The 24,433-nt window shown below is 42.4% G+C and overlaps 1 protein-coding gene across 1 annotated transcript in view; it reads left to right on the top strand.

Annotated features, from left to right (window-relative positions):
- The window catches only part of LOC134349897 (protein FAM13B-like), a 115,546-nt gene that overhangs the window by 77,154 nt on the left and 13,959 nt on the right, over nt 1–24,433 (top strand). Inside the window, exons 13-16 of the mRNA XM_063054859.1 lie at nt 13,324–13,405; nt 20,814–21,043; nt 21,507–21,590; nt 21,850–21,939. Of these exons, the coding sequence (XP_062910929.1) occupies nt 13,324–13,405; nt 20,814–21,043; nt 21,507–21,590; nt 21,850–21,939 (486 nt within the window). The remainder of the gene's footprint in view (nt 1–13,323; nt 13,406–20,813; nt 21,044–21,506; nt 21,591–21,849; nt 21,940–24,433) is intronic.

The raw sequence follows: 24,433 nt of genomic DNA, 5'->3' as shown, positions 1-24,433 counted from the left end.
ACCTATGACGCCACTTTTAGGGAATTTTGTATCTGTATTCCTAGATCCCTCTGTTCTACTGCACTCCTCAGTGCCTTACCATTAACCCTGTATGTTCTACCTTGGTTTGTCCTTCCAACGTTCAATACCTCACACTTGTCTGTATTAAACTCCATCTGCCATTTTTCAGCCCATTTTTCCAGCTGGTCCAAGTCCCTCTGCAGGCTCTGAAAACCTTCCTCACTGTCTACTACACCTCCAATCTTTGTATCATCAGCAAATTTGCTGATCCAATTTACCACATTATCATCCAGATCATTGATATAGATGACAAATAACAATGGACCCAGCACTGATCCCTGTGGCACACCACTAGTCACAGGCCTCCACTTGGAGAAGCATTTCTCTACTACCACTCTTTGGCTTCTTCCATCGAGCCAATGTCTAATCCAATTTACCACCTCTCCATGTATACCTAGCGACTGAATTTTCCTAACTAACCTCCCATGCGGGACCTTGTCAAAGGCCTTACTGAAGTCCATGTAGACAATATCCACTGCCTTCCCTTCATCCACTTTCTTGGTAACCTTCTCGAAAAACTCCCAACAGATTGGTCAAACATGACCTACCACGCACAAAGCCATGTTGACTCTCCCTAATAAGTCCCTGTCTATCCAAATGCTTGTAGATTCTGTCTCTTAGTACTCCCTCCAATAACTTACCTACTACCGACGTTAAGCTTACTGGCCTATAGTTTCCTGGTCTACTTTTCGATCCTTTTTTTAAACAACGGAACAACATGAGCCACTCTCCAATCCTCCTACACTTTACCTGTAGACAGCAACGTTTTAAATATTTCTGCCAGGGCCCCTGCAATTTCAACACTAGTCTCCTTCAAGGTCCGAGGGAACACCCTGTCAGGTCCTGGGGATTTATCCACTTTAATTTTCCTCAAGACAGCAAGCACCTCCTCCTTTTCAATCTGTACAGTTTCCATGATCTCACTACTTGTTTCCCTTAATTCCATAGACTTCATGCCAGTTTCCTTAGTAAATACAGACGCAAAAAACCTATTTAAGATCTCCCCCATTTCCTTTGGCTCCGCACATAGCCGACCACTCTGATCTTCAAGAGGACCAATTTTATCTCTTACAATCCTTTTGCTCTTAATAGACCTGTAAAAGCTCTTTGGATTATCCTTCACTTTGACTGCCAAGGCAACCTCATGTCTTCTTTTAGCCCTCCTGATTTCTTTCTTAAGTATTTTCTTGCACTTCTTATACTCCTCAAGCACCTTATTTACTCCCTGTTTCCTATACATGTCATACAGCTCCCTCTTCTTCTTTATCAGAGTTGCAATATCCCTTGAGAATCAAGGTTCCTTATTCCTATTCACTTTGCCTTTAATCCTGACAGTAACATACAAACTCTGCACTCTCAAAATTTCTCCTTTGAAGGCTTCCCACCTACATCTTTGCCAGAGAACAATCTGTCCCAATCCACGCTTTTTAGATCCTTTCTCATTTCTTCAAACTTGGCCTTCTTCCAGTTCAGAACCTCAACCCTAGGACCAGATCTATCCTTGTCCATGATCAAGATGAAACTAATGGTGTTATGATCACTGGAACCAAAGTGCTCCCCTACACAGACTTCCGTCACTTGTCCTAACTTGTTTCCTAACAGGAGATCCAATATTGCATCCCCTCTAGTTGGTCCCTCAAAATATTGATTTAGAAAACTTTCCTGAACACATTTTACAAACTCTAAACCATCTAGACCCCTAACAGTATGGGAGTCGCAATCAATATATGGAAAATTAAAATCCCCTACCACCACAACTTTGTTTCCTGCAGTTGCCTGCTATCTCTCTGCGGATTTGCTTTTCCAATTCTCGTTGACTATTGGGTGGTCTGTAATACAATCCCACTAATGTGGCCATACCTTTCCTGTTTCTCAGCTCCACCCATAAGGACTCAGTAGACAAGCCCTCTAATCTGTCCTGCCTGAGCACTGCTGTAATATTTTCCCTAACAAGCAATGCTACTCCCCCACCTTTCATTCCTCTGCCTCGATCACATTTGAAACATCAGAACCCTGGAATATTAAGCTGCCAGTTCTGCCCCTCCTGTAGCCAAGTTTCACTAATTGCTATAACGTCATAATTCCACGTGTCAATCCATGCCCTCAACTCATCCGCTTTCCCCGCAATACTCCTAGCATTGAAATATATACACCTCAGAAGATTTTTTATCGCCAGTCACAACCTTTCTATTAGTGGATTTGCTTGAACTTTTAACATCATTTATTTTCACCCCAGCCACGCTGTCAGCTCTGGCACTCTGGTTCCCATCCCCCTGCAAATCTAGTTTAAAACCTCCCCAATAGCACTAACAAACCTCCTTGAAAGGATATTGGTCCCCCTGTAGTTCAAGTGTAACCCGTCTCTCTTGTACAGGTCCTAACTGCCCCAGAAGAGGTCCCAATGATCCTGAAGTCTGAAACCCTGTCCCCTACACCAGTTCCTCAGCCACTTGTTCGTCCTCCAGAACATCCTATTCTTACCCTCACTGGCATGTAGCACAGGTAGCAATCCTGAGATTACCACCCTTGAGGTCCTGCTTTTCAACTTCCTACCAAGCTCTCTATACTCACTCCCCATGACCTCCTCACTCTTCCTTGCTATGTCATTGGTACCGATGTGCACCACGACATCTGGCTGAGCACCCTCCCACTTCAGAATGTCATGCAAGCAATCAGAGACATCCTTGACCCTGGCACCCGGGAGGCAACAAACCATCCTGGATTCTCTGTCACGACCACAGAACCTCCTATCTGCACCTCTAACTATCGAGTCCCCTATCACTACCGCTGTCCTCTTTTTCCATCCTCCCTTCTGCACTGCAGAGCCATACTCAGTGCCAGAGATCCGGCTACTGCAGCTTGTCCCAGGTAAGTCATCCCCCCCCCCCCCAACAGTATCCAATGCGGTATACTTGTTGTTGAGGGGAATGGCCACAGGGGAACCCTGCTTTGCCTGCCCTTTCCTCTTCCCTTGCCTGACAGTGACCCAATTTCCTGTCCTCTGCTCCTTTGGCGTAACTACCTCCCTGTAGCTACTATCTATCATCTCCTCATTCTCCCGAATGATCCGCAGGTCATCTAGCTCCTGCTCCAGTTCCCTAACGCGGTTTGTTAGGAGCTGCAGCTGGATGCACTTCTTGCAGGTATCGTTGTCAGGGACACCGGAGGTCTCCCTGACTTCCCACATCCTGTAAGAGGAGCATTCCAACATCCTGCCTGGCATTCTCTGTACTCTAAACAATCTGAACAAAAAACTTACCGGAACCTACCCTGGCCTCTGCCTGTTCTCGCCAAAGCCTGTTGAGCCAAAGCCGTCCCACTCTGACTCAGTCCACTCTGACGATGGCCGCTGTATATGGCGGTCTGTTTTTAAACCTTGGCGTGCTACGTCACACACCTGCGCAGTGCAGACCCTTCTCCCCAAGCAGTGTTTTTTAAAAAAAAGACTTTTTCTACCCGATTTCTTCACTCCCTTCTTCTCAGTTGCTTGATTCAACTGAAAATATTCTGAGGTAAAATATTCCAGTAAAGTATTCCGGGCGATGGAGTAGAGGGAGATAGAGTAGGAAGGCTCTGGCTCAACGGGGGTTAGGCGATTATGGGTCGAGGCAACGTAGGTTGCCTGAGTAGAATATAGACAGGAAGTAGTGGTGCACATAGGTACCAACAATATAGGTAAAAAACGGGATGAGGTCCTACAAGGCGAATTTAGGGAGTTAGGAGATAAACTAAAAAGTAGGACCACAAAGGTAATAATCTCTGGATTATTACCAGTGCCATGTGCTAGTCAGAGTAGATATAGGAGGATATATCAGATGAATACGTGGCTTGAAAAATGGTGCAAGGGGGAGGAATTCAAATTTCTGGGGCATTGAAACCAGTTCTGGAGGAGTTGGGACCGGTACAAACAGGACGGTCTGCACCTGGGCTGGACTGGAACCAATGTCCTAGGGGGAGCGTTTGCTACTGTTGTTCAGGAGGGTTTAAACTAATGTGGCAAGGGAATGGGAACAAGTGCAGAGAGACAGAGGGGGGTAAAATGAGGGTAGAAGCAAAAAGAAGTAAGGTGAAAAGTGAAAGTGGCAGGCAGTCGAATCCAGGGCAAAAATCAAAAAGGGCCACTTTTCAACATAGTTGTATAAGAGCTAAGAGTGTTGTAAAAGCAAGCCTGAAGGCTTTGTGTGTCAATGCAAGGGGCATTCGTAACAAGGTGGATGAATTGAATGTGCAGATAGTTATTAATGAATATGATATAGTTGGGATCACAGAGACATGGCTCCAGGGTGACCAAGGATGGGAGCTCAACATTCAGGGATATTCAATATTCAGGAGGGATAGAACATAGAATAGCACAGTACAGTACAGTACATAGCACAGTACAGGCCCTTCGGCCCACAATGTTGTGCCGACACTCAAACCCTGCCTCCCATATAAGCCCCCACCTTAAATTCCTCCATATACCTGTCTAGTAGTCTCTTAAACTTCACTAGTGTATCTGCCTCCACCACTGACTCAGGCAGTGCATTCCACGCACCAACCACTCTCTGAGTAAAAAACCTTCCTCTAATATCCCCCTTGAACTTCCCACCCCTTACCTTAAAGCCATGTCCTCTTGTATTGAGCAGTGGTGCCCTGGGGAAGAGGCGCTGGCTATCCACTCTATCTATTACTCTTATTATCTTGTACACCTCTATCATGTTTCCTCACATCCTTCTCTCCAAAGAGTAAAGCCCTAGCTCCCTTAATCTCTGATCATAATGTGTACTTTCTAAACCAGGCAGCATCCTGGTAAATCTCCTCTGTACCCTTTCCAATGCTTCCACATCCTTCCTATAGTGAGGCGACCAGAACTGGACACAGTACTCCAAGTGTGGCCTAACCAGAGTTTTATAGAGCTGCATCATTACATCGCAACTCTTAACCTCTATCCCTTGACTTATGAAAGCTAACACCCCATAAGCTTTCTTCACTACCCTATCCACCTATGAGGCAACTTTCAGGGATCTGTGGACATGTACCCCGAGATCCCTCTGCTCCTCCACACTACCAAGTATCCTGCCATTTACTTTGTACTCTGCCTTGGAGTTTGTTCTTCCAAAGTGTACCACCTCACACTTCTCCGGGTTGAACTCCATCTGCCACTTCTCAGCCCACTTCTGCATCCTATCGATGTCTCTCTCCAATCTTTGACAATCCTCTACACTATCTACAACACCACCAACCTTTGTGTCGTCAGCAAACTTGCCAACCCACCCTTCTACCCCCACATCCAGGTCGTTAATAAAAATCATGAAAAGTAGAGGTCCCAGAACAGATCCTTGTGGGACACCACTAGTCACAATCCTCCAATCTGAATGTACTCCCTCCACCACCACCCTCTGCTTTCTGCAGGCAAGCCAATTCTGAATCCACCTTGCCAAACTTCCCTGGATCCCATGCCTTCTAACTTTCTGAATAAGCCTACCGTGTGAAAACGCTGGTGGGAGTTGTGTACAGGCCACCTCAAACAGTAGTAGTGAGGTTGAGGATGGCATTTAACAGGAAATTAGAAATGCGTGCAATAAAGGAACAGCAGTTATAATGGGTGACTTCAATCTACATATAGATTGGGTGAACCAAATTGAAAAGGGTGCTGAGGAAGAGGATTTCTTGGAACATATGTGGAATGGTTTTCTGAACCAACATGTTGAGGACCCAACTAGAGAGCAGACCATTCTAGACTGGGTATTGAGCAATGAGGAAGGGCTAATTAGCAATCTTGTTGTGCAAGGCCCCTTGGGTAAGAGTGACCATAATATGGTGGAATTCTACTTTAAGATGGAGAGTGACATAGTTAATTCAGAAACAAAGGTTCTGAACTTAAAAAAGGGTAACTTTGAAGGTATGAGACGTGAATTAGCTAAGATAGACTGGCAAATGATACTTATTAAGGGTTGATGGTGGATGTGCAATGGGAAGCATTTAAACTACAACAGTTGTTCATCGCAGTTTGTCAAAAGAATAAACCAGGGAAGGTAGTGCACCCGTGGCTGACGAGGGAAATTAGGGATAGTATCAATTCCAAAGAAGAAACATACAAATTATCCAGAAAAAGCGGCACACCTGAGGACTGGGAGAAATTCAGAGTCCAGCAGAGGAGGACAAAGGGCTTAATTAGGAAAGGGAAAAAAGATGATGAGAGAAAGCTGGCTGGGAACATTAAAAACTGACTGTAAAAGCTTTTATAGGTATGTGAAAAGAAAAAGATTGGTTAAGACAAACCTAGGTCCCTTGCAGTCAGAAACAGGTGAATTGATCATGGGGAACAAGGACATGGCAGACCAATTGAATAACTACTTTGGTTGTCTTCACTAAGGAGGACATAAATAATCTTCCGGAAATAGGGGACCAAGGGTCTAGTGAGATGGAGGAACTGAGGGAAATACATGTTAGTAGGGAAGTGGTGTTGGGTAAATTGAAGGGATTAAAGGCAGATAAATCCCCCGGGCCAGATGGTCTGCATCCCAGAGTGCTTAAGGAAGTAGCCCAAGAAATAGTGGATGCATTAGTGATAATTTTTCAAAACTTTAGATTCTGGACTAGTTCCTGAGGATTGGAGGGTGGCTAGCGTAACCCCGCTTTTTAAAAAAAGGAGGGAGTGAGAAACCGGGGAATTATAGACCGGTTAGCCTGCAATCGGTGGTGGGGAAAATGCTAGAGTCAGTTATCAAAGATGTGATAACAGCACATTTGGAAAGTGGTGAAATCATCGGACAAAGTCAGCATGGATTTGTGAAAGGAAAATTATGTCTGATGAATCTCATAGAATTTTTTGAGGATGTAACTAGTAGAGTGGATAGGGGAGAATCAGTGGATGTGATATATTTGGATTTTCAAAAGGCTTTTGACAAAGTCCCACACGGGAGATTAGAGTGCAGACTCAAAGCACATGGTATTGGGGGTATGGTATTGATGTGGATAGAGAATTGGTTGGCAGACAGGAGGCAAAGAGCGGGAATAAACTGGACCTTTTCAGAATGGCAGGCAGTGACTAGTGGGGTACCGCAAGGCTCAGTGCTGGGACCCCAGTTGTTTACAATATATATTAATGACTTGGATAAGGGAATTAAATGCAGCATCTCCAAGTTTGCGGATGACACGAAGCTGGGCGGCAGTGTTAGCTGTGAGGAGGATGCTAAGAGGATGCAGGGTGACTTGGATAGGTTAGGTGAGTGGGCAAATCCATGGCAGATGCAATTTAATGTGGATAAATGTGAGGTTATCCACTTTGGTGGCAAGAACAGGAAAACAGATTATTATCTGAATGGTGGCCGATTAGGAAAAGGGGAGGTGCAACGAGACCTGGGTGTCATTGTACACCAGTCATTGAAAGTGGGCATGCAGGTACAGCAGGCGGTGAAAAAGGCGAACGGTATGCTGGCATTTATAGCGAGAGGATTCGAGTACAGGAGCAGGGAGATACTACTGCAGTTGTACAAGGCCTTGGTGAGACCACACCTCGAGTATTGTGTGCAGTTTTGGTCCCCTAATCTGAGGAAAGACATTCTTGCCATAGAGGGAAGAAGGTTCACCAGATTGATTCCTGGGATGGCAGGACTTTCATATGATGAAAGACTGGATCGACTGGGCTTATACTCTCTGGAATTTAGAAGATTGAAGGGGGGATCTTATTGAAACATATAAAATTCTAAAGGGATTGGACAGGCTAGATGCAGAAAGATTGTTCCCGATGTTGGGGAAGTCCAGAACGAGGGGTCACTGTTTGAGGATAAAGGGGAAGCCTTTTAGGACCGAGATGAGGAAAAACTTCTTCACACAAGAGAGTGGTGAATCTGTGGAATTCTCTGCCACAGGAAACAGTTGAGGCCAGTTCATTGGCTATATTTAAGAGGGAGTTAGATATGGCCTTTGTGGCTAAAGGGATCAGGGGGTATGTAGAGAAGGCAGGTACAGGGTTCTGAGTTGGATGATCAGCCATAATCATACTGAATGGCAGTGCGGGCTCAAGGGCCGAGTGGCCTACTCCTATTTTCTATGTTTAAGCTGTGTGTGAGGCCAGTTTTCTGTGCTCAGTGTCAGATGTGGGAGGTCCGGGAGACTCCCAGCCTCCTGGATGGCTACATCTGCACCAGGTGTGTTGAGCTGTAGCTCCTTGGGGACCATGTTAGGGAACTGGAGATGCAGCTCGATGACCTTCGTCTGGTCAGGGAGAGTGAGGAGGTGATAGATAGGATCTATAGGCAGGTAGTCACACTGGGGCCTGGGGAGACAGATAAGTGAGTAACAGTCAGCAGATGGAAGGGCAGGAGTCAGAGGCAAGAGAGCACCCCTGTGGCTGTACCCCTTGACAATAAGTACTCCTGCTTGAGTATTGTTTGGGAGGTGGGACAGCCTACCAGGGGGAAGCATCAGTGTCTGGTCTTGTGGCTCAGAAGGGTAGAGAAAGGAAGAGGATGGCAGCAGTGATAGGGACTCTATAGTTCGTGGGTCAGACAGGCGATTCTGTGGACGCAGGAAAGAAGCATGGATGGTAGTTTGCTTCCCAGGTGCCAGGGTCCGGGAAGAAGAACAGCCGGAGGTCTTGGTACATATTGGTACCAATGACATAGGCAGGAAAAGGGAGGAGGTCCTGAAAGCAGACTACAGGGATTTAGGAGCAGGACCACAAAGGTAGTTACTGCCTGTGCCATGCGACAGTGAGTATAGGAAAAGAGTGAGCTGGCGGATAAGTGCGCGGCTGAGGGATTGGAGGATAGGGCAGGGATTCAGATTTCTGGATCATTGGGACCTCTTGGGCAGGAATGACCTGTACAAAAAGGATGTGTTGCACATGAATCCCAGGGGGACCAATATCCTGGCGGGAAGCTTTGCTAAGGCCATTGGGGGAGTTTAATCTAGGATTGCTGGGTGGTGGGAACCAAACTGAAGTGACAAGATGAACAGGTGGTTGGCTCACAAATAAAGAAAGTTTGGAGTCAGTGTGAGAGGGAGGATAAGCAGGTGATCAAGAAGGTCACGCTCAGACCAATGCTTTGAGATGTGTCTATTTTACTGCAGGGAGTATTATGAACAAAGCGGATGAACTTAGAGCGTGGATCAGTACTTGGAGCTATGGTGTTGTGGCCATTACAGAAACTTGGATGGCTCAGGGACAGGAATGGTTACTTCGAGTGCCAGTCTTTAGATGTTTCAGAAAGGACAAAAGAGGTGGGGGTGTGGCACTGTTAATCAGAGATAGTGTTACAGCCATAGAAAAGGAGGAAGACATGAAGGAATTGTCTATGGAGTCTGTTTAGGTGGAAGTTAGGAACGGGAGGGGGTCAATAATTCTATTGGGTGTCTTTTATAGACCACCCAATAGTGACAGGGACATCGAGGAGCAGATAGGGAGACAGATTCTGGAAAAGTGCAATAATAGCAGGGTTGTCGTGGTGGGAGATTTTGGATTTCCCAAATATCAATTGGCATGTTCCTAGAGCAAGGGGTTTAGATGGGGTGGAGTTTGTTAGGTGTGTTCAAGAAGGTTTCTTGACACAATAGGTACAAACGTAGATAAGCCTACAAGAGGAGAGGCTGTACTTGATCTGGTATTGGGAAATGAATCTGGTCAGGTGTCAGATCTCTCAGTGGGAGAGCATTTTGGAGATAGTGATCACAATTCTATCTCCCTTACCATAGCATTGGAGAGGGATAGGAACAGACAAGTTAGGAAAGTGTTTAATTAGAGCAAGGGGAAATATGAGGCTATCAGCAAGAACTTGGAAGCATAAATTGGAAACGTTCTCAGGGAAATGTACGGAAGAAATGTGGCAAATGTTCAGGGGATATTTTCGTGGAGTTCTGCATAGGTATGTTCCAATGAGACAGGGAAAGGATAGTAAGGTACAGGAACCGTGGTGTATAAAGGCTGTTGTAAATCTAGTCAAGAAGAGCTTATGAAAGGTTCTAAAAGCTAGATAATGATAGAGATCTGGAAAATTATAGGGCTAGCAGGAAGGAGCTCAAGAAAGAAATTAGGAGAGCCAGAAGGGGCCATGAGAATGCCTTGGTGGACAGGATTAAGGAAAATTCCAGGGCATTCTACAAGTACAAACGTTTGTATGTTAAGAGCAAGAGGATAAGATGTGAGAGAATAGGACCAATCAAGTGTGACAGTGGAGAAGTGTGTATGGAACAGGAGGAGATAGCAGAGGTACTTAATGAAAAGGATCTTGGCGATTGTAGGGATGACGTACAGCAGACTGAAATGCTTGAGTATGTGGATATTATGAAAGAGGATGTGCAGGAGCTTTTGGAAAACATGAAGTTGGATAAGTCACCGGGACTGAACGAGATGTACCTCAGGCTACTGTGGGAGGTGATTCTGCCTTGGAATAACCTACCTGTATGTAGTGACTTTAGATGCATTTCCTAGCAATGACCAGTGACTCAAAAATTTGAAATGAAATCATATGAAAATGGATACAAAACTTAAAAAAAACACAAGCAGGTACAGTACCTATAAAAAGTGTCTCTGTCTGTGTCTCTCTGTCTGTCTGTCTCTCTCTCTCTCTCTCTCTCTCTCTCTCTGACTGTCTGTCTCTCAGTCTCTCTCTCTCTCTCTCTCTCTCTCTCAGCATTGAATCACAGTGAATTTAATTTGGCTTTTTTGACACTGATCAATAGAGAAAGTCAGTCTCTTTCATGTCAAAGTGAACACAAATTCTGTAAATTGGTCTAAATTTATTACAATGATTAAATGCATAATTGATTGAATAATCACTACCCCCTTCAAGTCAGTATTTAGTAGATGCACCTTTGGCAGCAATTACAGCCTTGACTAGGTCTCCATCAGCTTTGTACATCTGGACACTGCACTTATTCCCCATTCTTCTTTTCAAAACTGCTCGAGCTCTGTCAGATTGCATGGGGCTCATGAGTGAACAGCCCTTTGGAAACCAAATCCTCTCCCAAGTTGTAGTTGTCTTGCAGACTGCACCAAGTTTTCCTCCAGGATTTCCCTGTATTTTGCTGTATAAAGTATTCATTTTACTTGCCCTCTTCCTTCACAGACCTTCTAGGGTCTGCTGCAGTGAAGCATCGCCACAGTATGATGCAGCCACCACCATGCTTCACAGTAGGGATGGTGCGATTTTGATGATTTACGCCAAACATAGGTCTTAGTCCGATGGCCAAAAGGCTCAATTTTGTTCGATTAGACCATAGAACCTTCTTCCAGCTGACTTCAGAGTCTCCCACATGCCTTCAAGCAAACTTCAGCCGAGATTTCATGTGAGTTTTTTTTCAACAGTGGCTTTCTCTTTGCCCCTCTCCCATAAAGCTGTGACTGGTGAAGCACCTGGGCAACAGTTGTTGTACACACAGTCTCTCCCATCTCAGCCACTGAAGCTTGTCACTCCTGCAGAATTGTTATAGATCTCTTGGTGGCCTCCCTTGCTAGTCCCCTTCTTGTACGGTCACTCAGTTTTTGAAGACTGCCTGCTCCAGGCAGAGTTACAGCTGTACCATATTCTTTCTATTTCTTGATGATGGACTTAACTGTATTCCAAGGGATATTCAGTGACTTGGAAATTTTCTTGTATCTATCTCCTGCCTTGTGCTTTTCAATAACCTTTTTGCAGAATTGCTTGGAGTGTTCTTTTGTCCTCATGGTGTAGTTTTTGCCAGGGTATACAGGTGTATTTTTACAAAAATTGAAACATTTTGACTGCACACAGGTGATCTCTATTTAACTAATTATGTGACTTCTAAAACCAATTAGTTGCACCAGTAATGTTTTTTGGTGTGTCATATTAAAGGGAGTGAATAGTTATGCAATCCATTATTTTGTGTTTTATATCTGTAATTAATTTAGATCACTTTGTAGGGATCTGTTTTCACTTTGATATGAGAGTCTTTTTCAGTTGATCAGTATCAAAAAAAAAAGCCAGATTAAATCCACTTTGATTCAGTGTTGTAAAGCAATAAAATATGAAACTTCTGGGGAGTGGGGGTGAATACTTTTTATAGGCACTGTATATAAATTATCTGGATATTTTGTAAATACAGGTATCCCCACTTTTCGAAAGTTCGCTTTACGCCACTTCACTTTTATGAAAGACCTACGTTAGTACCTGTTTTCGCTAACCGAAAGAAATCCAGAGGATTTTCACTTTTACGAAAAAAGGCGAAAAGTGAAAATAGTGTTCAGTGTTTGTTTTGCAGCGAGCCATTATAGAGGCAGCGCACACCCTGAGCAGCGAGAGTAGCCCCGGGAACTACACTCAGCATCTCAGCATCAAGCTGCCCGAGCTTTGAACTGTGAGAGATTTTCACTACAATTGACGGTGCTGCAATGATTGCAGAAAAATATGACTTTAATTTTGAAAGGGCACATAGGTTTAGGGCAGGTTTGCAGGATGTTTTGAGTGCTTACAAAGAACTGTATGATAGAAAAATGTGCGAACCTTCCAGTGTGCTTGCTGTCTTCCTGATTCTGGTAAGTGAAACTACACTGAACATACATTATTTCTACACTGTATAGGCTGTGTATTATCATATCATTCCTGCTTTTACTGTATGTTAGTGTTGTTTTAGGTTTTATGTGTTATTTGGTAGGTTATTTTTTGGGTCTGGGAACACTCAAAAATTTTTCCCATATAAATTAATGGTAATTGCTTCTTCGCTTTACGCCATTTTGGCCTACGAAAGGTTTCATAGTAACGCTCTACTTTCGGATAGTGGGAGAAACCTATAATTGGTACCTTTTGAACTATAGTCACTGTTAAATTTAGGGAAAGGTGGCAATAACTATTTACAAGGTCAGGAAAACAGTACTGGGGGTATTGTCTCTAGATGATTTTCTCTGGACCTATAGATAAAGGGCAATTGCTGCCCAGACGTTTACCCAGTTTGAAAGTTGGAACATCTGGAGTAGCATTCTCTTCACATTCTGTTGCACACTCTGGTTGATTTGATTAGGTCTCTTGTCTTGGGATATAGCATAAATTTGTTTATCATTTTATTTAAAAATAAATACCAACTGTAATATTTTGAAAGTACAAAAATATTGACCATAAGTACACACAGTATTAAAGTGAAAAATTTGAGGCATGTTATTCTATGGGCTTCTCCATGAACTTTTCGATTTCAGCTTTCAAGGTCACTGAAAAGTTAACTTCCGTTATAGTCATATTGAAACCCGTTAAAAATATTAAGTTAATTTTAAAAGATTTGGCAGGAAGTTTCTGTAATGGTATTTTGAGGTTCTTGGTTTTCTTCCAGCCATCCCACAGTGACAAAGTAGCAAATCCAAAGGTTTTGAAATGGATGAATGAATTAGTCAAATTACGTAAGCAATTTAAAGGTAAGACTTTTTGACATGACTTTTGTATGTATTGCCCATTTTGAAAGTTGATAGTTCCTGTGGACATACCATTGTAGAATTAACTGGAAAATTTAAAGAATAAACTCTTCTCGGACTTCCAGCCAAGTACAGGTATTATATCTATTATATTATGACTATTTATATCATCTCTGAAGAAGATGGCAGAGTTTGTCATTGAAATGTTGGTTATTATCGATACCTGTACCTGGCTGGCTGTGCAAGAAGTGTTTATTGGTCATGTACACTAGGAAAGCACAAGATCCTAGAAAATTTAATTCTACATTATCCTCATTAAAACATCATTACAATAGTTACGAGTTCCAGTACAATACATGTACTGCCATAGTTATTCATTTGATCACTCTTAATTCTCACTGACAGAATTTTTCTGTCAGAGTTTGCTATGTGTCTTATGCCTTGACTAAACTCCTAAACTGATAAACACAACTCCTCTGGTTGACCTGACCATTCATTTCAGTTGGGTTTTAGTTTGTGACCCCATTTATTTTCAGATGGTAAATTGCCAAAGGTAGTTTCCTTTCTTTTTAATTAAAAATGGCTTTACTTCAGTATAACTCATGGGATAAACAATATGCATTATAACTAAGTCATGGTATTTTGTTGAGTTTGAGTCTTCAATGTAGTTATTAAATAAACACAGCTCTTGTAAATGAACAGTAGAGTGGTATGGACATTTGGGTCAAAGATTTTACGAAATTGAGGACAGATAATGCAGCATAGCAACAAATAATGTCACAATCATAAGAGCATGGAACCAGGCTCTTCAGCCTGCTGAGTCACATTCTCATTTAATCCTATATCTTCTCCCCACACTTCCAATGTCGTATATGACTTTTGTTGAGGTGGTAGACACAATCCTGATTATTGACATTTTGGTCCTGGATTTAGCAAATGATGTCAAGCTAAAAGATCTTTGGGCAAGAACAGGAGATGGCAACTTCCCTTTGACAGAAGGTTGAGGACTAAGTATGAGGAGGGATGATGATAGGAGCTAGTTGGGGGAGGTGGCTGGGGGGTGGGTGGTGATACACCTGAAGGGAGGAATCCTTTGCATTTCCTTACAGAATGCTGATTTGTTATAGCATTCTTGGTCGAGACATTCACGGGTATAAATGCTCTGACTTATCCTGGTATGAGCCCCTGCCTACCATTACTGAACCAAGAATCTAACATGAATACTACACTTCTTCTTTGGCAGAAATCTGGTGTGAAATTCTGTCTGCAACAATAAATGAGCTATGCCGTCATTTCCTGAGGTTTGCAGTTGGATGGGCTGGAGACATGTGACTATTCAGATTTGAGATTGACAGTCATGGTTGCAGTAGATATTTCATTGCATAGTACAAGATTTGGGAAGGCAGGGATTTGTTGCAGATTTCTGGCACAACAGCATTGTCCATAACATATTTTTCTATATGTAATATAATGACCCTGTTTGTGCACTCGTTTAAAGGAATGCTTCCCAAGTATTAAATGAGCTACAATTTTATATCATCAGCGAACCCTGAAGGAATTTGAATGTTTGAAAGTTTGTTGGGAATGGAGATATAAGAGCAGGAACTTATGGCCAAGCTACAATTGGAGAAATGTGTATAGGGAAGGAGAGGAGATTTTCAAAAGATGTATATTTTGGGTTAAGGCACAATAGAAGCTCAGAGGGGAAAGAGTGCGGGCTATTAATTGGATTAAGCAGTCTGTTCTTCTCACCTAGGGTTTGCAACGGAAGGGAAGGAAGTGAAAGGAATTTACTGAAATAGTTAGCTTATGTTGGTTGAAAAATTCTTGGATACTTTATAAAGTAGAATGTTGTATAATGCACCTCATTTGGTTTAGCCAGATTAGTCTAAGTCATTCAGAAGCTACCCTTGGACACATTAGCATCCCAAAGATGTGTTGGATTAATGATAGAAGCTATATTAGGGGAAATAAAGGTGGGAAAGGCTGAGCAAGTTGAGTGCTATGTTGACAGCCTGATAAAAGCAAGGATCAACATTATCATTGTTAGGGAAGCAGAGATTTGCTTTGCTGAGGACAATGGTTGACATAAGCTACTTTTATGCTTGTTGACTACACAGATTTTATGGACAATTGAACATCAAAGAGTAAGGATTTCCTTATTTTTAGGTACAGATCTCATAAGTTTGATATTGCTGTTTGTTGTTGATGGAAAATATCAATTTGAATACTGATTAATGGTTGTAAGAAGCTGTTTGGTCAAAGGATTCTAAATCATGGGCAAACTCCCATAAGGATAGAAGGATTGAGATTAATTTCTTACAACCCAGAGGAAATGCAGTCATAGAGTAAAACAGCATGGAAATAGGTGCTTTTGCTGAACTTATCCATGCCAACTAATTTGTCTGCCTGAGCTAGTCCCATTTCCCTGTGTTTGCTATATCTCTCTAAACCTTCCTTGACAAAGCACCTGTATAAATGTTTTTTAAGCATTGTATTTGTACCCACCTGTACTAGTGTGGTTGTAAGAGGCCCTTTTTCTTGTGTTCAGTGACCTGACCAACAAAGGTAGGTGCCACCATCACCACCCTGTCTAACTGTGTTACTATTTACAGAAAATCATTGTGTGGTTTTTTCTCTCCAGGTCTGTTCCACTATCCTCCTGGCCACTAACTGTTCAAGTCTTGTCCTGGCTTAACTTCCCATAGTTCAACACTTTGTATTAGTCAGAGTTAAATGCCATCTGCCATTCCTTCGTGCACTTTCCCAGTTTTAAGTAGATCTTGTTGTTATCTTGGATAAGCTTCATTGTCCACCCTCCCACAATTTTGGTGTCATCTACAAACTTGCTAACTATGCCAACTATATTTTCATTCAGATAGTTAAAACAGATGAGAGTGATTCCTGAAGCACACCACTGGTCGCAGACCTCAATCTGAAAGACATATTTCCACTACCTCCATCTTACGATGGATGTTAATGGCAGTTATATACAGGCCTCCCAACAGCAGCTGGCAGGTGGACCACAGATTACAACAGGAAATAGAAAAAGCGAGTCAAAAGGGCAATGTTACGGTAGTCATGGGAGATTTTAACATGCAGGTCGATTGGGGAAAATCAAGTTGGTAATGGATCTCAAGAGAGTGAGTTTGTTGAATGCCTAAGAGATGGCTTTTTAGAGCAGTTTGTCGTTGAGCCTACTAGAGGATCAGCTATATTGGATCGGGTGTTATGTAATGAACCAGAGGCGATTAGGGAGCTTAAAAGAACCCATAGGAACCAGTGATCACAATATGATTGAGTTCAACTTGAAATTTGAGAAGGAGGAAGTAAAGTCTGATGTTGTAGTATTTCAGCAGAGTAAGGGAAATTATGGTGGTGTAAGAGAGGAGTTGGCCAAAGTAAACTGGCAGGAGCTGCTGGCAGGGATGTCACCAGAGCAGCAATGATGTGCGTTTCTGGGAAAAATGAGGAAGATGCAGGACATATGTATTCCAAAAATGAAGAAATACTCAAATGGTAAAGTAGTACAACCATGGCTGTCAAGGGAAGTCAAGAATTGTAAAAGCAGAAGAAAGGGCATAGAACAAGGCAAAAATTAGTGGGGAGATTGAGGACTGGGAAGTTTTTAAAAACCTACAGAGAGCAACTAAAATAACCATTAGAAGGGGAAAAATGAAATATGAAAGCAAACTAGCAAATAATATCAAAGTGGCTAGTAAAAGTTTTTTCAAGTATGTTAAAAATAAAAGAGAATTGAGAGAGGATATAGGACTGCTAGAAAATGAGGCAGGAGGAATCATAATGGGGGACAAGAAGATGGCTGATGAACTAAATTACTTCACTATGGAAAACACTAGCAGTATGCCTGATGTTGTAGTGTGTGAAGGAAGGGAAGCGGGTTACTATTATAAGAGAGAAGGTGCTCAAAAAGCTGAAGGACCTAAAGGTACACAAGTCACCCGGACCAGATGAACTACACCCTGGGGTTCTGAAAAAGATGGAGATTATGGAAGCATTAGCAATGATCTTTCAAAAATCATTGGACTCTGGCATGGTGCCAGAGGACTGGAAAATTGCAAATGTCACATGAAGGCAGCAGAAAGGAAATTATAGACCAGTTAGCCTGACTTCAGTGGTTAGGAAGATGTTGGAGTCAATTATTAAGGATGAGGTGATGGAGTACTTGGTGACACAGGACAAGATAGGACAAAGTCAGCATGGTTTCTTTCAGGGAAAATCTGGCCTGATGAACCTGTTGGAATTCTTTGAGGAGATTACAAGTAGGATAGATAAAAACGTTGCAGTGGATGTTGTATATTTGTACTTTCAAAAGGCCTTTGACAAGGTGCCACACATGAGGCTGCTTACCAAGTTAATAGCCTATGGTATTCCAGGAAAGTTACTAACATTGTTATAGGTTTGACTGAGGCAGTGAGTGGGAATAAAATTATTCTTTTCTGGTTGGCTGCTAATGACTAGTGATCACTTTTTATGCTGTATATAAATGATGTAGATGATGGAATCGATGGCTTTATTACCTAGGATACTGAAGGACTTGGACAGATTAGGAGAATGGGCAAGAAAATGGCAAATGAAATACTATGTTGCAAAATGCATAGTCATGCACTTTGGTAGTAGAAATAAATGTACGGACTATTTTCTAAACAGGGAGAAAATCCAAAAATCTGAGATGCAAAGGGACTTGGCAGTCCTTGTGTAGAAAACCTTAAAGGTTTACTTGCAGGTTGAGTCGGTGTTGAGGAAGGCAAATGCCATGTTGGCATTCATTTCAAGAGGTCTGGAATACAAGAGCAAGGACGTGATGCTGAGGCTTTATAAGACACTGGTGAGGCCTCCCCTTGAGTATTGTGAACAGTTTTGGGCTCCTGGTCTTAGAAAAGATGTGCTGGCATTTGAGAGGGTCCAGGGGAGGTTCACAAGGATGACTCCAGGAATGAAAGGGTTATCATACGAGGAACGTTTGATGGCTTGGGTCTGTACTCACTGGAATTCAGAAGGATGAGGGGGGATCTCATTGAAACCTTTCGAATGCTGAAAGGCCTAGACAGAGTAGATGTGGAAAGGATGTTTCCCATGGTGGGAGAGTCTAGGACAAGAGGGCACAGCCTCAGGATATAGGGCCGTCCTGTCAAAACAGAGATGCAGAAAAATTTCTTTAGCCAAAGGGTGGTGAGTTTGTGGAATTTGATGCCACTTGCAGCTGTGGAGGCCAGGTTATTGGGTGTATTTAAGGCAGAGATTGACAGGCTCTTGATTGGACATGACATCAAAGATTATGGGGAGAAGGCCAGGGAGCTGGGGTTGAGGAGATTTTTAAAAAAAGGATCAACCACGATTGAATGGTGGAGCAGACTTGATGGGCCAGATGGCTAATTCTGCTTATGTCTTATGGTCTTATTCCTACTCCCAAGACAATTTTGTATTCAATTGGTTATTTCACCTGAGATCTCCTCTGAGCTAACCTTTCAGACCAGCATATGTAGGATCTTGTCAAAGGCCTCACTACAATCAATGTAGTCGATGTCTGCCACCCTGCTCTCCTCAATTCTCTTGAAATTTTAAAACCAAACTTACAAAGCTATGCTGAGTATCCCGAATCAGCCCTTGATGTTCCAAATGCTGGTCTTTCAAAATTCCCTCTAGTAACTTTCCCACCACTGAAATTAGGCCCACTAGCCTATAATTTCCTGGCATGTTCTTGCAACACTTCTTAAATAATGGCACAACTTTAACTACCCTACAGTCTTCCTTGTCTCCACCCTCTTCTGTTGTATATCAGAGCCAATTTGTGTGCCCCAGATCTGGCAGCTACTTTTCTGTGAAAGAATAATAACCCCTGAGAAATATATTTCTTCTTTTAAAAAAAAAACTGTTTTGATCTTTGAATTAGTCATTTATCTTTTGTGTTTCAAGATCCTGTTTGAGTTGGTGGCTGTGTTTGACTAAATTGTATTTATTGATTATGTACTTATTTTAAGACATCACATAGTTACATTTACTCTGCTGTTAAATAAGCTTGTATTTAAAGAGTTAATCTACATTCAACCAGATTTACTACAGCTAAACTGTTAATCTCTTCACAGCTTCAAGAATACGATTAATCTGCAAAAAAACACATTTCTCATTGTGATATTATTTAACATTTAATATAAAGTTTCATTAACATATTATGTTTAAGATGTAGTGAATCCAGTAAGTAGAACAACATAAACGCAAGAAATTCTGCAAATGCTTGAGATCTAGACTAACACACACAACACTTCACTCACCATAACACTGAACTGATCCCACAACCTATGGACTCACTTTTAAGGACTCTATAAACATGTTCTTGATGTTATTTATTACTTATTCATTATTATTATTGTATTTGCACAATTAGCTTTTTGCATAATGGTTGTTTGACAATCTTTGTTTTGTGTGTAGTTTTTCATTGATTCTGTTGTGTTTCTTTGTATCCACTGTGAATGTCTTCAAGAAAATGAATCTCAGGGTAGTATATGGTGACATATAAGTACTTTGATAGTAAATTTACTTTGAACTTGGAACAAGTTTCTGGAAGAACTGAGCAGGTCAGGCAGCATCTATGGAAAGGAATAGATAGTCGCCGGGGGGTGGGGAGGAGGGGAAAAAGTATAAGCTGGCAGGTGAGAGGTGAACCCAGATGAAGGGGAAGATAAGTGTGTGGAGGAGGGGAGATGAAGTGAGTAGCTGGGAAGTGCTTGTCAAGCACTTTTGCTCCATCTGCAACAGGCTTGATTTTGTGGTGGCCAGCCATTTAAAATCCATTCTCCATTCCCATTCCTTCATGTTGGTGCATGGTTGAGACCACCTGAGTGTATCACCTCATATTACTTCAGGATAGCCTCCAATCTGAAATGAATAATGATTTCTCCAACTTTGGGCAATTTCTCTCCCCTCCCAATTCCCTTTTTTCTATTCCTCACTTTGGCTTCCCTCTTGCTGCTTCTCTTCTCCTCAACTGCCTATCACCTTCCTCTGGTACCCTTCCTTCCCTTTCTCCCATGGTCTAATCTTGCCTATCAGATTCCTTTTTCACCTCCCATCTTCATACTTCATTTCCCCTCCCCCACTGACCTACCTTTCCATTTACTGTCTTCACCTGTCATCTGCCAATTTGTAATCCATCCCCTCCCCTAACTTCTTGCTCCGGCTTCTTTCCCCCTTCCTTTCCAGTCCTGATGAAAGGTCTCGGCCTGAAATGTCGACTGCATAGGTTCTGCCTGACCTGCTGAGTTCCCCCAGCATTTTGTGTGTCACTCTCATTAAGCAGAACAATATGTTTTCACTGCCATAATGTAGTTTTGTGAACTGTAAACGAGTGAACTGATAAAACACTGATATTTTCTTTGTATTTTCCTAATAGAAATGAAATATAAATCTTCAGAAAATGATTTAGAAGCTTTACCTGTAATACGCCCAAGAAGCAATACTCTTCCAAAGAGCTTTGGTTCTTGTCTGGAACATGAGCAAAGAGATGTTTATAAAGAAACATCTGAGAAGGAGCAAAAGCCAAATATGGAAGCAACAGTAGAATCGATCTTGAAGAGACTTAAAGAGAAACGAGCTGAGGAAGACTGGCCAGAGGATATTAAGGTATTGCTTAGTAACCTTTTGCCTGTAGGTTTTAATTTATTTAGCAAAATCCCCTCCAACACTACTTGTTCTCACTTCAATTGCAAGCTCATTAACTGTTTTCAATTAAATTGACACAGGCTGGTTTAACCATACTTTAAGACCGTTTACTGTATCTCACACATTTGTTACTCATTTTTTATTGACTGATTATTCTCTTAGAACAGTGGAACTCTTTTTTTTAAGATTAATATTTTAATCAAGTGTAATGGTTTAAAAACAATATACTGGCCCCTCTGCCTAACTTTTTTGCCAGCTTAGTGCAGTGGATATGTGTCCACAAGGAAGGTATTAATTGATTACTTATAACACACGATGATGCTGAAGAGGTGCAAGCAGTAAATTGGTCTGCAACACTTTGTTGAGAATTGTTATTATAATTGCACTTTTTAATTCATGTTGCATTTAATTATCTTTCTGACAGGAAATGAGACAGAATCATTTAACAGCAGAGAAAATAGCTCTTCAGAAAAGTTTATTGCATTTTGAGAGCATTCATGGTCGTCCAGTATGTATTCTTTTAACTTATTATTAATATTATTTGCATAATTATCAGGTCCAATTTTTAAAACTTCTAAGTGAAAGTGTCTGGTATTAAATTCACATAAGCATGCTTTCTGGATCAAATTTGAATATAGGTGGTTATCAAGTAGACTAAACTTGGTGCAGATCAGCAGCAATTGAATTACTCTGCAAAAATGTATCATAATATACATAGCAGTTCGAGTCTGTACTTAATGCTCCGCTTTTAATTTTCTACTGTACAGGTCACTAGGGAAGAAAGACAGCTGGTGAAGCCTTTATATGATAGATACCGACTTGTGAAGCAGATGCTAGCCAAAGCTACGCCAGTTATTGTAAGTGAAACGTTCCTCTTATATATTTAGATAGTGTTTTACTGTTTGTGATAAAACGTGCTAAGGTTCTTAAAAATATGATCAAACAAAATATGAAAACCCGTCCGAGGAAGAGGATGGGTGAAAAGATGTTTATTCAAACTTAGTTTGAAGGAGAGTCGTAAGAAATTTCCAGAATTTGGGAGTTACAAAGCTGAAAATTCAGAATAAGGAAGTACAAGATGAATAACATGGGAAGATTGGACAAATTCTAGGAATAAGTTGACGAAAGCATGAATATGGATCTATTTCAATGGTTCCACTTAATATCAGGAAAAGAATACAATATGCAACCTGAAGTTCTTACTCTTCAGACATCCATGAAACAGAAGAAAAACGCTGAAGAATCAATGACAGAAAAATGTTAGAACCCAAAAGCTCCCCCAGGCACAAGCAGCAAAGCATCAACCCTCCCCCTCTCCACCTGCCTCAGCAAAAGCATCAGCCCCCACCACCCACCATACAAGCAATAGCAAAGCCCCCAAAGAGACCATGGTCTAGAGTCCATCAAAACCACAGTTCAGCCAACAGTTTTGACATCCCACAGGTGCATTCTGTCACTAACAAGAGGGAGAGAGAGGCATTACTCCTGCCACAGCAAGGGGGGAGACCAGCTTGCTGTTTTTCTATTACAGTATGCAGCATTACTTTATTTTGAGTTTCTCTGACTCAAGATCAGCAGCAAACTCTCTCTATCACCATCGAGAGAGATAGAGAGAGAGCCTGATCGCTCGAGTATAGAGGCCTCTGACAGCCGCACCTGCTGTTTTGATGTTCTGCCATGACTGCTCTCAGGATGAGGCTTTTCACTCTAGGACGAGGGAGATGTCTTCCTTTTTTAAAGAAAGGGGCTTCCCTTCCTCCACTATCAACTCTGCTCTTAAACGCATCTCCCCCATTTCACGTACATCCGCTCTCACTCCATCCTCCCACCACCCCTCTAGGAATAGGGTTCCCCTGGTCCTCGCCTACCACCCCACCAGCCTCCGGGTCCAACATATTATTCTCCGTAACTTCCGCCACCTCCAACGGGATCCCACCACTAAGCACATCTTTCCCTTCCCCTCCCCCCTGCATTCCGCAGGGATCGCTCCCTACGCAACTCCCTTGTCCATTCGTCCCCCCCATCCCTCCCCACTGATCTCCCTCCTGGCACTTATCCGTGTAAGCGGAACAAGTGCTACACATGCCCTTACACTTCCTCCCTTACCACCATTCAGGGCCCCAAACAGTCCTTCCAGGTGAGGCAACACTTCACCTGTGAGTGGACTGGGGTGATATACTGCATCTGGTGCTCCCGATGTGGCCTTTTATATATTGGCGAGACCCGACGCAGACTGGGAGACCACTTTGCTGAACATCTACGCTCTGTCCGCCAGAGAAAGCAGGATCTCCCAGTGGCCACACATTTTAATTCCACATCCCATTCCCATTCTGACATGTCTATCCACGGCCTCCTGTACTGTAAAGATGAAGCCACACTCAGGTTGGAGGAACAACACCTTATATTCCGTCTGGGTAGCCTCCAACCTGATGGCATGAACATCGACTTCTCTAACTTCTGCTAAGGCCCCACCTCCCCCTCGTACCCCATCTGTTACTTATTTTTATGCACACATTCTTTCTCTCACTCTCCTTTCTCTCCCTCTGTCCCTCTGAATATACCTTTTGCCCATCCTCTGGGTCCCCCCTCCCCCTCCTTGTCTTTCTTCCTGGACCTCCTGTCCCATGATCGTCTCGTATCCCCTTTTGCCTATCACCTGTCCAGCTCTTGGCTCTATCCCTCCCCCTCCTGTCTTCTCCTATCATTTTGGATCTTCCCCTCCCCCTCCAACTTTCAAATCCCTTACTCACTCTTCCTTCAGTTAGTCCTGACGAAGGGTCTCGGCCTGAAACGTCGACTGCACCTCTTCCTACAGATGCTGCCTGGCCTGCTGTGTTCACCAGCAACTTTGATGTGTGTTGCAATGTTTTGTATTATTTATTTGTGTTAATTAGAACTTCTTGTGTGAAGATCTGATCACATATTAGACCATATTTATGCAAAAATAGAGAAAATTCTACAGAGTTCGCAAACTTTCTAGCACCACTGTAGATTGAGCATTTTTTTTTAAGATAGCATCAGACTTGAAGTCCCTACAAAGGACTGAAAACAACTGAGGATCTTGGGGGTCTTTCTACCATACATCGGGGACATTTATCAGGAGCGCTGCATACTCAGGGCCCTTAGTATTATTAAGGATCTCACCCATCCATCCAGCATCCTCTTTGACTTCCTACCATCAGGCAGGAGACTACGATGTATAAAGGCAAGAACAGCCAGGATGAGAAATGGTTGCTTCCCCTAGGCCACTGGGCTTCTGAACTCCCAGCTGCATCGTATTTGAAGTGTCACTATTTAATCTGTTCTGTACCTTACGATATTTAATATTGATGCACCAGTTTGTTATTTATA

The sequence above is a fragment of the Mobula hypostoma genome, chromosome 7 (assembly GCF_963921235.1).
Source record: "Mobula hypostoma chromosome 7, sMobHyp1.1, whole genome shotgun sequence".
NCBI classification, from domain to species: Eukaryota; Metazoa; Chordata; class Chondrichthyes; order Myliobatiformes; family Myliobatidae; genus Mobula; species Mobula hypostoma.
The sequence above is the reverse complement of the archived record's forward strand: the minus strand, read 5'-3'. Positions and strand labels throughout refer to the sequence as shown.